Below are 16994 nucleotides of genomic sequence, written 5' to 3'. Positions count from 1 at the left end.
TTCTTTCCCCACCCCCAGCACAAATCCAGAGGGACTTCCTGAGCTGTGTGGAGTTTGGCTTGACTCCACTTCAGCTCAGCAGTCCAGGCCAAGTTTTGGATCATTTTATACCCCTGTGCAGCCCCACTGGAGCCCAGGAACTGCTCTGTAGTGCAGGGCGATGCAGAATTTGGCTGTGTTGTGCCTGTGGCAGCTGAAAGGAGTCTAGCAGCCCTTCCTGACAGCGTGTAGAAGTAAGGGATGAGACAGAGCAGCAAAGAAATCAGTGAGATTCGGGCCCAAAGTGCTGAGGAACGAGCTCTGTTAACTTCTTAGGCTGTGTTCAGCAGAAACGTTATCTGTTACTTGCTTCTTTGCAGACTTAGGGACTGCAGTGCACGAGGGTTTGTATAGTATAGTCTCCCGGTGAGTTGTCCTTAAGAGGAATCCGAGTTAGTTAAGGTGTAAAAGGCTGTGACTGGCCTTAAGACTTCCTTCTGCAGCCTGGTGGCCAGCCCATTGGGAAACTTCATGTTGTCAATGAAACATCCAGCTGCTTGAAGCTCTGCCACTGTATTTTCATGTGTCCTCTATGGAGAGGGTCTGATCCGAGGACCATGGTGGTTTTTCTGTTGACTTCAGGGAGGTCTGGGTCAGGCTGTCAGGAGCCTAATGAACAACGTGGGTGCCTTGAGTCTTCTGGCACTTCTGAGCTCCGGTACTGTGTTGGATGAGAGGGGTAGGAAAGAACTTGCAAAGGCATTGGCCTCTTCATCCTCACCTCTCACGGGTCCCCGGTTCTTCTCGCTGTCCGGAAAGTGCCCAAGATATTTGAGCTGGTGACAGAGAGGGACTTCCTCAAGCTGGCTGCTCTAGAGAAACGGGTGAGGTGGCTTGGGGCGCAGCTGCAGGTTCAGAGCGGATGCACAAAGCCGGATAACACCTATGTGCGTGGTGCACGTCTATCATGGATTATTGGCAAAACCAGTCACAGTGTCTGCCTGCCTCAAACACCCCCAACAGTAGTTTCTGCAAATCAAATCCTGGTTGCAATGCTCTGCTCTTACCTGTGTGCAAGGCAGAGCAGGGCAGGGCCCCTCCCTTTAGCCCTCAGGTGTGCTTTAAGAAAAAAAAGATGTGTGGGGCTTTTGTGCTCTCTACTTTGCATCCTCTGGGGAGGGGGTGGAAGGGCTCAGCCCCAGCCTCTGTAAGCCGGGAGAGGGCTGAAGCATTGGAGACCCTTCCTGCCAAGCCGATGGGTGCGCAGGTGATTGCATATCCTCCCCCAGCATGTGCCTGCCCCCTTGCCCCTCCTGCCCCCACCCCGTCCCGGTGGCTTCCAGGGACAGGCGTTGGGGGTCAATGGGGGGCAAGGCATCCTGCCATTTGGCAGCCGGGCGGCTGGTTGACTCATCCGCGCGGGGCTCTTCCAGGGGTTTGGTGCTAGTGTGGGCAGAGGGGGGTCCTCCCTCCTCCTCAGCCCCTTCCAGCGGGGCAGGAGCCCCCCGGTGCTGTGTCTGAGGCTCTTTCCCTCTCCAAACCCCCACCCTCCCCGCGGGCAGTGCCAGGCAGGGCTGGGCAGCATCTGCAGCGCCGGCTCCGGGGGCAGGAGAATGTAATGGGCTGGGGCAGGGTGGGCTGCAGGGGGGTCCCCGGGAAGGGGCGGGCAGCGGGCTCCAGCCTGGCTCCGAGCATCCACCGGGCTCCTCGGGGCTGCCTCCCTCCCTCCTCCCCTGCAGGCTCTCGTCGCCCGGCGGCTGCGGCGGCGACAGCAGCAAGAGCGGGGTCGTCCTGGACATCGCGGCGCTGAGGATGAACGAGCTGGAGTCCGAGGTGCTGCCCCTGCCGCCCCGCTACCGCTTCCGAGACCTGCTGCTGGGGGACCAGAGCTTCCAGAACGACGACAGGTAGGGGCCGGCGGCTCGGGCACGGGGCGCAGCGCAGGGGGGCAGGAGTCAGGGGGTGCATTGCAAGGGGGGGTGCAGGGGGCACGGGGAAGGGGGTGCATTGCAAGGGGGGTGCAGGGGCAGGGAGTGCACTTGAGGGGGTGCATCCCAAGGGATGCAGGTGGCATGGGGTGCATTGCAGGTGGGGCATTTCGGGGGGACGGGGTGCATTACAGAGGGGTGCATTGCAGGGGTGCAGTGCAGGCTGGTGCAGGGGTGCAGCGCTGGGGTGCAGCGCTGGGGTGCAGCGCAGGGGCTCGTGCAGCGCCGGCAGGGCAGGGCGCGCCGGGCCGGGCGGCGGAGCTGTCCGTGGTGCTGAAGGCGGTGGTGGAGCCCGGGGCTTCCTCGGCCCACGCGGGGAAATGGCTTGGAGGATCGTGGCGGGAGCCGGCGGCGATGGACCACGCGGGGTGTTAGGAGAGGGGTTCCCCGAGGGCATCAGTTAAAGCAAAGAGCAGTAAGGAGTCGCTCTCCACGAAGCAAATGTCGATTTACAAATCAAGAAGATGCAATGCCGGGGGACGGCCCGTGGCCTGTGAATTGTTCCCCACCGAAACAAGCCGTCGCGCAGGTCCTGGCCCAGTGGCTCTTCCACCTCTGAAACCTCCTGGGCCCCTGGGCATGGCAGCCGGTGTGGCAAAGCCGCTGGAGACACCTCTGCTGCTTCCTCCGCAGGGAACCTGCTAAGTTGTCTCCTACCAGAGCTAGCTTCTCTAGCTTTGAAAAACGGAGCATTTAAAAAAAGGGACTTCTCCACAGCCTGTGATCTTTGTGGCAAACCTGTGGCTGAAATGTAGGAGTTGTGGTTTGGAGACCGTGAGGCAAAGGTTTGCATGTACCTTGGCACGTGCGTGTTAGACAGCTCACCGGATTTGCTAACCGATGAAACATTTTCTAACAGCTAAGGAAGACAAGTGGGTCATTTTCAAGCAGGAATAAGTGAATCACAATATTTCAAAAGCCAGATCCCTTAAAAGACACTTCTGCCCAGTGGTGTAGGTTTATACTACAAACTTGATAGTGTTTATCCAAATGACTTAGTTCACTGAAAATGGGGGTTTGATCGGAAACAGCTTGACATGATATAAAGCATTTAGATCACGATGATGGTTTTCTGAGTGTGAAAATTGCAGTTGTGAAGATTTACATCTTTAAGGCATTTCCGCCACTGTATTTTGAGTGATTCATTTTGCGGCTATTTTATTTTCTCGTCTAGCATTGGCCATGTAGGCTTTGTTTAGTCTGGGTACAAATGTCAGCGATTTGAAAGTTATTTTGCATGTTCATGTGAAGTCCCTAACTTGAGAGCGATGTTCCTGTAGTACATTAGCAAACCCACTGCTTTGTTTCTTAAGATGTCTCTGCGCTATTTGCTGTTGGTGCTACTATGTCTAGCTGTTTGGCTTTTCCCCGTGTTTTAGAAATCCTGAAAACATTGTGCTGTATTTGGAAATGTTGAACTTCATCCATAAGGCCCGGTTCTGCAATTTGTGCATGTATCAATAATCCATATATACACACACATCCCATTCAGGTACAGCTAGTGCTCTTATTGACTTTGCTGAGAGCGGAGGTAGGCCCCGCTGAGTGCATGTTATCCTCGTGCACTTGTTACAGCTCCAGGGGCTGGTGATACTGGTATTTTAGAGAACAATCAAGCTTGCCAGAATAAACCTGAATTAGCCGCCTGTAAAGCACGTTGGTGTTCAGCTGATTTAGATTACCAGAGCAACATAGAAAAGCATTTTGGCTTTGCAATACTTGCTCATAAATACTAAGCAGTTCAAAGGCAGGCTTTGAAGTCCTTTGTTATAACTTTGACAGGAATGCCATGTTTTACAGCTGATGATAATTCCCTTATGTGAGCAGCAGAATTGTGAGCAATTTAAAAAAAATATGTGGCGAGCATGCAGACCACGTTCCTGGTCCTAGAGATGCAGCATGAACAGCAAACTTTCAGGGGAAATAAATATCTGATTTCTTTATAAAAGCACTGTCGAAAGATTAGCATCCTAAGTATCTGCCTTTTGAAAGCTCCCCTAGAGTGTTAATGTTTTGATAAGACGATGAGCTCCAAGGGAGAAGCAGAAACTTGAAAGGATTGTGAATATTCTGCCTCATAAAGGAAGCCAGGGTTTAGCTTTCTTTGGAATTCGAATATTTTCTCTTGGAGAATCATGAATAGCTCCTCGCCGTACAGGACGTTGGCACGGCGTCAACGCTGGGTTTCGGTAACCAGAAATGGGATAGCGGCAGTGACTGAGCAGTCAAGAGAGGTGGTGTTGGAGCCAGGGGCTACACGTGAAGACCCAGAGGTCATCAGAGATTGCACCCAAAAATGCTACGGAAACTTCAGCATGATTTGACTGTGGTGATAGCAAAGATAGGCAAGTTCCTACTAAAATCATCTGCTGGATTGGAAGCAGCCAGGGTTGCACCTATTTCTTTGTTACGATAACCTAGATGACGCTGTGAGGGCTTCCCCCAATCAGCTTCACTTCAGAACCAGACAAGTTGCTTGAAAGAATAATTAAAATGGAATTTTAAAATTGGCTCGTTAGAGGATGGGGTTACATCAGCCCAGGGGGGAGGAAGACAGTTGGCTTGGCAGAAAAGATAAAGACGAGGGCTCCAGGGTTTGCTTCATTCAAGGCAACAAACTCGAAACCAAGACAAGGAGGTGCTGGTTCACACAGCTGCTGTGGACCTCGCTGCCACAAGGCACCAGTAAAGGATCCCAGTTGTGGGGATCCTGAGCCAGGGCAAGGTGCTTACAGTGGGAAGGACACGCACAGCGGTGCAAGGTGGGATTCACTTTGAATCTGTTGGATGGGATGCACAGCCGTGCAAGATGGGATTACTGCTGAATCTCTTTAGGCTGAGAGTGATTACTTAATTGGGGGTGGAAATGAGGCTTTAACTTTTGAAGGCATGTACACCTCCTTCTTCAGTGGAGAAGCCGACCACTAACAGGGACTGGGAAGTCATCTTGCCTTTGGACAGGCTGCTCTATCAAGGCCCTCTCATTGACTGCACAGATTTTGGATCCAGCCTTACTTATCTTCTGTCCCCTCAAGGGGTTTCTTGTCCCAAAGGTTTTGATGTTGGCTTTTTGCAGAGAGTCGATGGACCTCGGGTCTAGTCTGGTATGCAAGTTCCTCTGGTTCATCTCTCACTGGCATTTGCTTAGAGACTCAGAGCAAGCTGGATATGACAGGGCTGTGCCTAACACAAAGGTTACTGAGCCAATTACAAAATGACAAAGCCTGGAAGGAGCTGGGAAGGATCGGAAGGGCAGGCTTCATTGCTGATGTGTTCCTGCCCTTTCACTTACTTGGCAATGGGCTTAGTTTGGACTCCTCTTTAGATGGGATTCTCTGCGAGATGCTATTGCAAGCATGTGTACGTAGGAGCAGGGCCAGGGGGGGAAGGGAAGGACCAAGGGACTGAATGCAACAACCCAGTGTTGATATAAGATGGGGGTTTATTCATGAAAGCGTCTGGTTCTCAACTGCAAGTGGGATTTACTGATGAGAGGCAGCTGCGAAAGCACATCTGCTGAAGACAGGGCTGTGCCACAAGCTGTGTCACCCCTCTGTACCTTTTTCATCTTGATCGTGCCAGATTTCGGTTGTCACATTTCCCTCTCTGGGCAGTGCTGGGATAACCTGGGGAATGGGAGAAAACCAACCTGCCTGGAAAGCAGGTTCATTAGGCACCACGCTCTTTGCCTACAGTGCAATTGCCTGCATGCTTTCCAGGCTAGCAATGCTGAAGCCACAGGCCCCATTTTACAGTAGCAAGGGGCAGTGTATGTCATGGTGATTAAGTACATTTTTTTTTAGTATGATTATCAACACAGAAGCATTCGGGCTTACGAGAGGTTTTGTCACAGTATTTGGTACGAAAGAATTGCTGCAGCCTCTTTTATAAAGCCTTCAGCATTTTCTCTTTTGAATCTTCTGGTGTTTTATAACCAAGAAATAGTTCTCAGGGGGATTTAACAAATGGCAAGTTCTTTTCAGCTGCTCCTCCCATGCTAAATGGCTCTTTGAAGCATTCCCTTCCTCATCGCCTGGCACTATCAATATTCCAGCTTTTAAATTAGTCACTAAGAAGTGCATCTAAATCGCAGGATGGATTAGGGGCTCCTGTATTTGGCACTTGGGCACCCTATTACTGAGAGATCAGCTTTCGGCACTTTTAACCTGTGCAGCTTTTAAAGTTCCACTTTAACATACAGAAGGACATGATTTCTTCACTGAATGTATCACTTAATGTAAAGTAATCCAGCATCGCTCCTTATCCGTCCATTAATTTCTCAGATTGCCCACTCATTTTCTCTGTCCTTGATTGTTGTTAGGCACACTGACAAATTTGTATCATTTTATTTAGAGTGCATGATTGCTCCAAGTCCTAAGGCTAATGATAACATTGCAGTGGCCTGTGCTTATGGATCTGAATTGTAACATTACTTCGTTTGCACTGCCTTTTAGTTACTGAAAAAGATCCTTTTCGTACTAAAGAAGCTGGATCATCTTATGGTTAAGAGGCTGTTCTGCGACTCGGGAGACAGGTCCCGTTCCCAAGTCTGCCACACGCTTCCTGTGTGACCCGTGGCCAGTTGTTTTACTTCTCTGTGCCTCAGTTTGCTGCTTGCAAAATGGGGGTAAAAGCACTTCCTTTACCCACCTATTGTCTGTCTGTCACTACAGGGGGTAAATTCTTCAAGGGATGGCCTGTCTACAACATACATAGATGTTAGGGGCTGGAAAGGACCTCACAAGATGATCGGGTCCAGCCCCCTGCACCAGGCAGGAAAGACAACTGGGGTTTGTGGAGCACCTAGCACAACGGGGCCTCTGTCTCATTTGTGGCTTCGAAGTGCTGCTCGAATACAAATAGTAAATGAAAATAATGAAAATCTCATAAGACAACCAAACAGCTCCTTGCTGGACTCTTAGTTAAATTAGTTCTGCTTGGTTTTGTTTTTTTTTTTTCCATCTGGCAAGGCAAAATTAGAACATATGATTAATTAAAACAAGATGATTTTCCTGAGCCATCGCGTGGCTCAGTGGCTACGAAAGATGCAATCGGAAAATGATCTAGCAACATGCAGAACTGAAAATGAAAGAAGTCTGAGTAATAATAAGTATCCCCCTGATCTTTCTAGTTCAACTGTATCACTTCAGTTGAACTAGAAAGCTCAGGAGGATTATTCTTATTATTGGTATTTGCCAAGGCCTGTGGAAACTTCAGATCCCTGCTATCACCAAGCTGGTAGAGTCAATCAGAAAGTAGCTTCAGCTTCGCATGCATTGGAAGAGAAATAAGGCACCCCATGATAACGTAATGTGAAGGCTTTACTTGGTTGGCTACATTATGTTCTCTTAACATGGTTAAAGCATAGCTTTTTCCATAGACGCTTGGATGCAGTTGCAAGGCTGAAGGGAGCGAAGCATTCAGGAAATGTCTAAAAATCACTATCCGTGGCACAGCCCATGCCCATGAATTTGTTGCTCCCTGCTCCTACTTCGCTCCCACTTGTATTGCAAGGGGCAGAGCTGGGGGTCTGCATGGAGACTATCGACCTAGCACACCATGCACTGGAGCGAATGCGGAAGACCACACATTTATGCCTAGCGTTGGGATGCCCGGTACATGCCATGCTCTTCGTAAAGCCAGAAGGTGATGGGATGCATTTGAAAAATGTCGGGCAAGGTTCTTTGAGTAGATACGATCTCTTTTATTAGACCAACTTCTTTGAAAAATGTTGGTTCTTTTCTCCCGGAGGCCAGCGCCATGGGTTGGGGGTAAGTCACTGCACCTTGCGCCTGCTTCCTTTCCCTTCCTGCCTGGTCTCTGCCTCCTGTCACTGTCAACTCTTTGGGGCCAGGATTTTCTCTGTGTTTGCACAGTGCCTAGCACAAGAGAGCTTCTTTCTGCGGGTGCTGCTGGAATACAAATTGTATGCAATAAGGAATAGCTTAGCCTGGGGCTAGTGAAGGCCAATACTGTGGCCTAAAGATGGTTTCATAGATTCATAGATGTTAGGGTCGGAAGGGACCTCAATAGATCATCGAGTCTGACCCCCGGTTGTATTTCTCTGTCTCCTAATGGCAGGTGGAGGTGTTAAAGGCTGTAATATAGTCTTCTCTCCTTTCCATAGTAGAGAATTGCAGCAAATAAGGACAGAACTGAAAGACCCAGGCGCCCATTCGTTTCTGCCTCAATACGATGGCTGTGCTCAGGCCTTTCTCTTCTCCTTTCGAGCTGCCTTTCTCAGGCAAGGTCAGCCTCCTAGCATTACCCAGGCCGCCTTCCACACTGCCCTCCCTCTTGTAATATTTATCATTGCTTGTTCTTCATGCTGTCTCTAGCCACCCAGTTACTGTGTGCCGTTTGGATATGAGCTTCCCACCGTGGAGCTCACGTTATGATCCAGACACCTTTGAGTCGGGTAATGAACTTTGATGCCAAGGCTGCCACCTTGCACCAGAACCACTTTGCCGGTGTTTGGAAAGGAGCTTGCCAAGCTTCATTTAACACCCCAGTCTTGCACCCTGCATCATTACTTGTTGTCCCCGGGGGGATGCATGGGAGTGACAAGTGATAATTGCATTGTTATTGTGAGTAAATACAAAGCCATTACTGAATAAAATGGGCTATAGGTTATTCTTCCTAATGGAGCCATGAGTCACTTCAAGATATCATACAGGGCATGGAATATATGACTGTCATTGCAGTGTACGCGCTGTAGACACCCACGTACTATCTGGGGCTAAAATTGCTCAATAAAACACTGTAATTCTCTCCAAAGTAGGTGTATATAGCAGTTAGGGACAGCTTTATAAAAACTATCTTATTTTTTTTTGTTCTGTCTGTAGACTTTTAATGAATAAATGGCATTCTTAATTGCTATTTACTTTTTGAATTGTTATGAAAGGTTCTGGTGGTAATGACTGTCTTGGTGTGTTAATTGAAAATGCCATTTCAAAAACAATTTAATTGATATTTTTGACATATGTATCAAATGTCCCGGATTTCTCTTAGAACAGAAACCCACGTAGGAATATTGGTTAAATTGATGAAGGTAATAGGTTAAGAATAGAAACGCTCCTTTGCTTATGATTATATATATCTAGATCTATATATCTATATAGATCTAGATATATATATCTAGATCTATATACACATACACACACATGTATAGATCTGTATGTATGCTAATGAGCAAAAAAGCATGTCTATTCTTCACCTATATGCATATATATTTTATTCTTAACCTATAAACATGAGTGTGTGTGTGTATTTGCACACAAGAAGCTATTATTCTTTCCATGAATATTGTTCTCAGTTTTATTACTAGCAAGGGTCTTTACTGAGGATAAGTGGTACAATGTGGTGGAATAATTCTAGGGGAGTGAGTGGAAAATGTCCTTTGAGAGATACAGTATATACAGCAAGTACCTTGATGAAAAAGAAGATTATTGATTTTGTGTTGTTTAGCATGACCTCACAGAGTTGGCTCAGATTTCCCTCCCTGGCCAGTGTATTTTCTTGGTATATTTATCTTTATTTTTATAGTTTGCAATATTTTAAAAAATGAATATCTAACATTGCGGTTAACTGAGGGAAATGGGAGCATCTCTATGAAAGACGCACGCCAGCTGAGAGTCTGGCCAACAATTCTTGTCATTTGAAAAGGGAGAGAAAGACAAAACAGCCGGGGAAATAAAGCGCCGAAGATGAAAAACGGGCACTAGGAATATAGGATGCGAGATACGGAGGTATTCGACTAAGGTCAGATGAGAGCCTCACGAAATAGCTTTGCTGTAGTATGTAATTTCTAAATTTATTATTATAGGTCTCACTTCATCTAAGGCTACTAAGTTGCACAAGCAAAACTAAGAACTTTATTGGCTTGAAGTTACTTAAGATACGAAGAATATTTCAGTTGGAAAGCTGACTGTAGTTAAGTCTCCTCCAGCTGCCTCTGTGCACGTAGAAGCGGGGAATGCAACCTGACAGCAAGGAAACGCTGGAGACAGATGCTGTATTCCCCAAGGGTGAGCATTGCACGCTGTTTAAATAGTGTCAGTCTCCCTTGAATATTCAAGGCATGGGGTGCCAGTCCATCGAGAGTAACCAATGAATGGTTTTAACTGAGCATATTCCTGGTACAGATGATATCCCTGGTATGCCTTTTGACCCAGGGCTTGTCAGAACGGGTGCAGTCAGCATGACAGCTGTTTAACTTGGTTACAAAGAATGGGGGCTAGAGGCACATTTCATTTTTGAGACGTGAGGCTCAGCACATAGACCATAGACTCATAGACAAGGAGGGTGTGAAGGGAGCTCAGGAGGTCACATCCAGTCCAACCCCCTGCTCCAAGCAGGACCAGCCCCAACTCCATCATCCCAGCCAAAGCTTTGTCTAGCTGTGTCTTATAAACCTCCAAGGATGGAGATTGCACAGCCTCTCTATGGTCTGGTTTACTATCTTCCTAGTGAGCAAGTTCTTCCTAATATCTAGATGAGCCAAAGCAACGAAGCCGGCATGGTTGCACGTAAAGTCATCGCTTGGCTCTGTACCGAATTAGCGTAGGAAGGTCCTCTTATGCCCTAACAGGATCTTTGCCACAAGGCAGCATCCACACACTGTCAAGGAGGGACGCAGGCATTTGCTGTTTCAGCTGCATCCGTTGGGTCCATTGGAGCCGGTGGTAGTTTCACATCCCTGCTCCCGCCTTCGTCCCTGGAGAAGGGCAGCCGGACTCCCTTCCTGCCCACCTGCTTGGGGGGAATCCCAGTGCAGTCCTGTGGGGAGGGATGTGCCCGGGTGGGCAATATTCTCCCTTACTCCTCTCTGCAGCCATGTAATGAGGACAGTCACGCTGTAAATACACTGATTGCATCTCCCTTGTGCATCCCATGGGCTTCCTATGGCAGGCAGCTATTATAGCTAGTCCCCACGTGTGGCTCTGTAGAGGGGGTAGGAGGGAAGATAATTTGATTTAAAGCTGCTCCGTCAAATTAATATTCCATTAATCTAAAACCATTTTCTGCTCTGCTGAGCAGGGGAAGAGGGAACTTTTTCTGCACTGAAACCTGGCAGCTGCTACCGATCCCCATTTCCAAGCTGCCTTTGCTTTTGCTTCAGTGACACCAAGTTGGATCCCTATCAAAGAGGTGCCTGTCAATTTTTCATTGAAAATACCTCGCTATTCCAAGGCAACTCTGTGGCCTGATTTCTATAATGGCTTGTAATGCATTTAAACGTGACTAGTAGCTGGTACAGCCAATGATGTGGTAGCTTGGAGGTGATTGTAACTCTGCTTTGGTCGGCAGGGTTTGAATACACAATTGGAAAACACTTACCGATAAGTAAAGACAAAGCACTTAACTTCTAGAAAGATTTGTGGGAACGCCTGTAAATTTATCTTAGTGACACACTTGTGTTTGGGGTCTGTCTGTCTCTCCGTTTTACAGTGATGATGCAGCCAGGTTGACAAAACCTGTCAAACTCCATAGTTCCTGGCTTTTAGTCCTGGGTATGGTCTCTCCCAGGTCTCTCTGGTGCTTTGTCTTGGTCTAGAGTGCCCTGTAATAGATGCCAATTTGCAAGAGTTTTCCTCCTAATGCATTTCTTATGTGGTTAAAATCCTCGGCCACTGGCTTTGCTTTATCTTAACACTTGCTGAGGTACCTGGAAGCATGGCCACTGCGCACTGCACAGGTTGTCTTACAGTGAACCTGAGACACAGTGATATCTTATTTGTCCAAAGAGTCTTGACGCTTGGTGACATGTATTGGCACGATCCCCGGACCCAATCCTGCTCAGTTTTCCAGCCGTAGGAAAACTCCCACGGCTGGAAACATCATGCCAAAACCTGTTATGAAAAGTAGCAGAGAGCTTGCTCAACTTGTAATAAAGCAAAGAGGACTTGACCGTGGGTTTGCTTTTGCAAAGATGTGTGCTCTGTGTCGGCCCCCGAAATTGTGGACAGAACCTTTAAATCAGCAACGAATTATGCTCTGGGCTAACAGCTGGCTTTAAGTAATCTTAAGGACCCAGTACGAATGGGTACCTATGCACTGAATTTGGTTTTAGTTGGTGCAGGAAGCAATGGAAGTGATGGTAAAAAGACAGGAAAAAACCAAGCCGAGGACCAGATTATCATTTGCACAAATCAGGGATTTCTGCTGCTATATATATCTATATATAGATATAGTTATATATAGATATCGAGATATTGATCTATTGACATAGATATAGAGTGTGTGTAAATGCTGCCTTTTATATAAATATTTGATCACAACATTCAATGTCAGTTAATTTCCAAATATAACGTTGTTATAGAGATTAATGTCAGACATTATTGTTCTTTTCAGATATTCCTGTTCTCTCCTTACTTCTCTTACAAAGTGCCCCGAAATAACAATCGCACTATGGTTTTGTGTAAAGCTGGGCGTACTAGATTGGAGCTGAACGTGACATGACACATGTCAAGCGAATCCTTCCTTTCCTTAGGAGCGTTCGTTGTCATTTTATCAGTGCCTTCTGAACACGGCCTAGTTTAACTTGGCACGATGATCTAACTCGGACGCCCCTGGAGAATGGAGTCCTTTCATTATCTGCAGAGGAGGTGCAGCAAAGCTGGCAACAGTCTCAGCTTCCTCCTACCTTGGCCTGCTAACCTGATTCCACACACCTGGAGAAAAGAGAGGAGGATTCCTCACCCCGGGGGCTGAGGCTGCCAGCCAGGTTGCAATGGCTGATAGAGGTGCCTCCCTCCTGAATCTGGGGCCAGCTCATTTCCTGAGAGCTGCCCGTGCCCGCTAAATGGTGCAGACACCAGCTGGTCTTATCTCGGTGAGAAAGTGTGCCCCGTTGTAAGGGATCAGCAGCCTTTGGACAAGCTCCAGTACAACGGAGTCTTCTAGGATAAATCTGTGTTTCAAACCAAAAGTGTGGCCCGGTTCAGCAGGGAGCTGACCGATACATGGAGACCTGGGGAAAACCTCAAGCTCTGTCACCCCTTGAAATGTGTATCTTGTCCTTCAGTGGGTGCATCTACACGTGCGGGTTTACTGCACAGTAACCGAAACTGCTATGCAGTATGGGTGTGTCTCTACACGTGCACGCCAGTACTGCACAGTAAATAGGGCAACTGATGCCAGCTTGAACGTAAATGTGATAATGGTATCATGCAGGTATCAAATTTATATCCGATTAGTTACTGCGCAGTAACGCACGTATAGATGCCTTACTGGGCAGTAACACTGTGTGTGTGGACTGACTTAGAACTAATTTTAGTCCCGAGTCAGTCCACACACAGCATTAATGCACTTTAATGCCTGCATGTGTAGATGCCGGCCTATTCCCACTTACTGCACAGTAAATTTAAGCCGGCATAAATGCATGTGTAGACACACCCAGTCTGTGCAAAATGAGCTGGTCTCAGCCCAGGTTGGAGTTAGAGTTCTGTCTGAGGTCTGAAATCATGCTAATTCTTCCGAGTTATGTACACAGTTTCTACTGGCTGTGGGCTTGAGCACCTCAGGATTTTGAAACACCCCCCATATTAGTTTGGGTTACACCTGCAGAGCTGGGGTACCAAGTGTCTTATCCAGGAGCATGGTAGGATCAAGAAGACACTGGACCCAGTATTTGCAGGTGCAAAGCCTGGTGCAAAGCTACTGAGCCATCCTTGCACTCCTGCGTCATAAACTGGCTTTTCACCTGCAGAAGTGATTCCTCGAAGTCCAGGTGGAACCACGTAGACAGGACAGTGTGAAGGTAGCTGGCAGTGCTCTTGAAAACCTGCAGGGCTTGTTCATGGTAGCCTGGGATTAAAGCCCCTGGGAGGCTGGAAAAGGCAGATGGAAGCACTCTATGAGCAGATTGGGACAGGAAACCTTTCAAATCCAAAGCTCTGGTACTTGAAGGATGGTGTTTTAACCTTTTAAAGTAGGCCAGCTGTCATACCAGGTCAAGCGATGCCCTGTTCAAGGTATGTGAGACAGCTCTCCAGCATTTCAAAGAATTATTTTCTGCTCTAACTGCTAAGTCCCCACATGTATTTGCAGTCTAATAGAGGGGAGAAGTGGTGCTATCAATGCAGAGCGAAATGAATCCCAAGAAATCAGATTTAATTGCTCCTGCCTCTTCCTGAAAAATGGAGGGGGGCTCCCAAAAGGTGCGATTCTGGGGAAGGGGACCCGGAGTCCATCAAGTCTGCTTTCAGGAGTTGTTGCAAAGTGGAAATACCGCAACTTCAGAGTTTTGGAGTAAAATCCCAGGGTCTTGCAGCGAAAGACAATTCCCTTGCGGGCTTCATGAGACTAGAATTTCACCCTAATCTGTTAAAGTGTCTTTCATTCGAGTTAGCGACCATGTGAGTTTTGGTTCATCACCTTTTCATTTTTCGACGTTGGTGGTCAGACTGTCCAACAGGCTGCAGTGTAAGAGCTGGGCTCTAGACGCACCCGTGGTATTTATGAATGGAAAAGTACTCCATTTATAGACGAGAAGCTTGTCAGCACTTCTTGAAGGGAGGTGAGGGCTGGAAGGACAAGGCGGAAAGCAAAAAGCTGAGCTGATGCCTGTGGTCGTGGTGCATTTAAATAATATGCAGAGTGAAAATGCCGTGAGTTAAATGAGCAAGGTAAAAGATTTGCTGCCGGGGGGGAATAATAAGGGCGGTGGAAGGTGAGCAGATTTCAGAGGCAAAGGCCCAAGGAGAGGTTCAGACTGGCAATGAGGCAGAGAGGTGGAGAAGCAAGGCTCACGGTGACGATGGTGAGACCGTGAGTACAAAGAGGCTCGTTGGGGGAGAGTCCAGAGGGCACCTGGCTCTTCCCTGTGCTCCAGTTGCAGTGTTTCCCCTTGGGTTTGCTACGGGGCTGCATCGTTATAACACTGTCCTCTGTTTGGCAGATTGTTTCCTATCCTTTACTTATTGCCAGGGCACAGTTTTTAAGTCCTGCACCGTGTGCTCCTGCGGCGGGTGCAAGAAGGGGCTCCATTTTTACAAATCTAAAGTGGCTTTTTATTAAGATAACTATTTACAGGGACGCTGCCAGTGCAGCTGGTATTCTCACTTCCCTGGGGCTGCCCGCTGTACACCTCTCCTGAGCTCTCTGCAGGTGGCTACAACTTTCCTTTTGATGAACTGATCCTTGCTGGCCCTATTGTGCAGGTATTTGCTGGGGCCAGAGGCTACTCGTGACCTTCCGCGCTAGATCTGAATGTATTTCGCAAAACCCACAGAGGCACTGCAGTCTGTTGGAGGCAGGAGACCTGGTTTCATCGCTGCCCGGTCGCGTCCCTTCCCTCTTCGTGTTTTCCCCGTCTTTGTCACTTGTTCGCACAGAGCATAAATTCATCCCCGCAGGGACTGCCTCTGGGTCTGCGTCTGTGCAGTGCCTAGCAGAACGGGTGCTGTCTGCGGCAGAAGCCCATTGACTCCAGCGCGCCATAAATACTAAGCGTCTGTTCCTCCACAACCTGCAACTTGCTCTTTTTCCTCACTTCGGACGCCTGCGCTGGGTTCCCCGCTGCAGTCTTTATTTCAGCTACTTTCTGTGGCCTTACGCTGGGATGAAATGGGAGAAACTCCATGGCTTTGCAGGGAGCTATGCCAGTGCAAACCTGCAGTAAAGCCATGTTGAATGTCTCCCTTCCCCGTTTCCTTCTGTGGGGGGGTACAGCCCACCCTCGGGGTCCCGTTGTCAGAGCAGGCAACGCAATCGTGAGCAGCGCTCTTTGTCGCTGGGACTTGTGCGTCGCTTGCCCTCCACCCAGCTGGTTCTGCGGTGCTTTCCAAGGCATGCCTGAGGAGCTTTCACCCAAAGGCCCCCCTCTCCTCCCTTTGAATAGCTCCCGACTATGTTTTGCAGCTCTCAGGAATGAACAGAGACAAACACAGCTGTTTGCTGTAGCCAAAACGAATGCCTTTCTCTGCAGCGATGCCCCCGCTCTCTGCTGGCTCGGAGGGTGGGCCGTTTCAAAATCCCACCTCGATCGCATTTGCTTTGTGCATCGGCCCGCTCTCTAAAAACATGTGCTCAGTTGCCTTCGTGCCATGCGCCGCTCTGATTCTTTTCCCATCTCCCGGCCCTATCCCAGGGTCACTGTTCGAGCCACAGAGCTGCAGTTTGCCCGTTAGGTCTCCGGGTGCTAGATCCTCCTCCCCTACAAGCGTGCTGCTTCTCTGCTCCGGTGGCTCCCGTCCCACATATAAGTGCTCGTCTCTGTGTCTCGTTATGCTCAGTTGACTTAACGGTATTTCAGGCCAGCTGCTTTAGCGCTGTCCCTTTGTTACAAAGGATTTCCCATCCTATTCTTTCACATGGCAGTGATGCCCTCTAGAGCTCGAGGCGAGCCTGGCATAAGCTGTCCGATTCAGCTCCCTGAACCTGTAGCAAAAGGATAATTTTCTTATTCAAGTCCCTGATTCATTCTCCTCTAAAAACATCTTTTCTTTTTGCTGTTAGCTTTATGTCATTCCAGCCGGACGCTCCTGCACTGACACGTGAGGTGTTGGGTAGAGCCGGCAGTTTTAGTAGTGCAGTGGAGAGGACCAGGAGAGATGATATTGGTTCCTCTTCTAGCAGAGCAGCAAGCCTCTGTGCTTCCCCAGGTGTGATCATATTATTTAGCAGTGTAGAGAGAGCTGAACTGGACCCCTGTCCTCATGCAGAGCTGAGCTGCATACGTTTTAGTGGGAGTAGACCATAGCATGAGATAACTTGGTGCTTGTAGGTGTATCCGGAAATGATTTTCCTTCCTAGATCTCAAAGCACTTCCTTAAGCAAAGTTTGGCTGACTGTTGAAGGCAATGACATTCCTGTTACAGTTTGGCTTGCTGTTGAATCTAACTTCAGTCCCAAGTCAGTCCACACATAGCGTTAACACACGTGTAGACACCGGCCTATTCCTGCTTACTGTGCAGCAATTTACTGCACAGTAAATTTAAGCCAGCATAAATGCATGTGTAGACACGCCCAGTCTGTGCAAAAGGAGCTGGTCTCAGCCCAGCTCGGAGTAAGAGTTTTGTCTCA

The 16994-nt window shown here is 48.3% G+C and overlaps 1 protein-coding gene across 3 annotated transcripts in view; it reads left to right on the top strand.

Annotated features, from left to right (window-relative positions):
• Positions 1-1737: 1737 nt before the first annotated feature.
• Positions 1738-16994, top strand: part of KCNT1 (potassium sodium-activated channel subfamily T member 1) — a 154056-nt gene continuing 138799 nt past the window's right edge. For 2 of the 3 annotated variants that reach the window (XM_059715698.1, XM_014603731.3), the window contains exon 1: positions 1739-1886. In XM_059715698.1, the coding sequence (XP_059571681.1) occupies positions 1792-1886 (95 nt within the window). In that variant the 5' untranslated portion in view covers positions 1739-1791. Of the gene's footprint in view, positions 1887-16994 lie in introns of all 3 variants that reach the window. The other variant, XM_019475633.2, reaches the window with a different exon arrangement.

Source organism: Alligator mississippiensis, chromosome 12, assembly GCF_030867095.1.
Source record: "Alligator mississippiensis isolate rAllMis1 chromosome 12, rAllMis1, whole genome shotgun sequence".
NCBI classification, from domain to species: domain Eukaryota; kingdom Metazoa; phylum Chordata; order Crocodylia; family Alligatoridae; genus Alligator; species Alligator mississippiensis.
The sequence above is the reverse complement of the archived record's forward strand: the minus strand, read 5'-3'. Positions and strand labels throughout refer to the sequence as shown.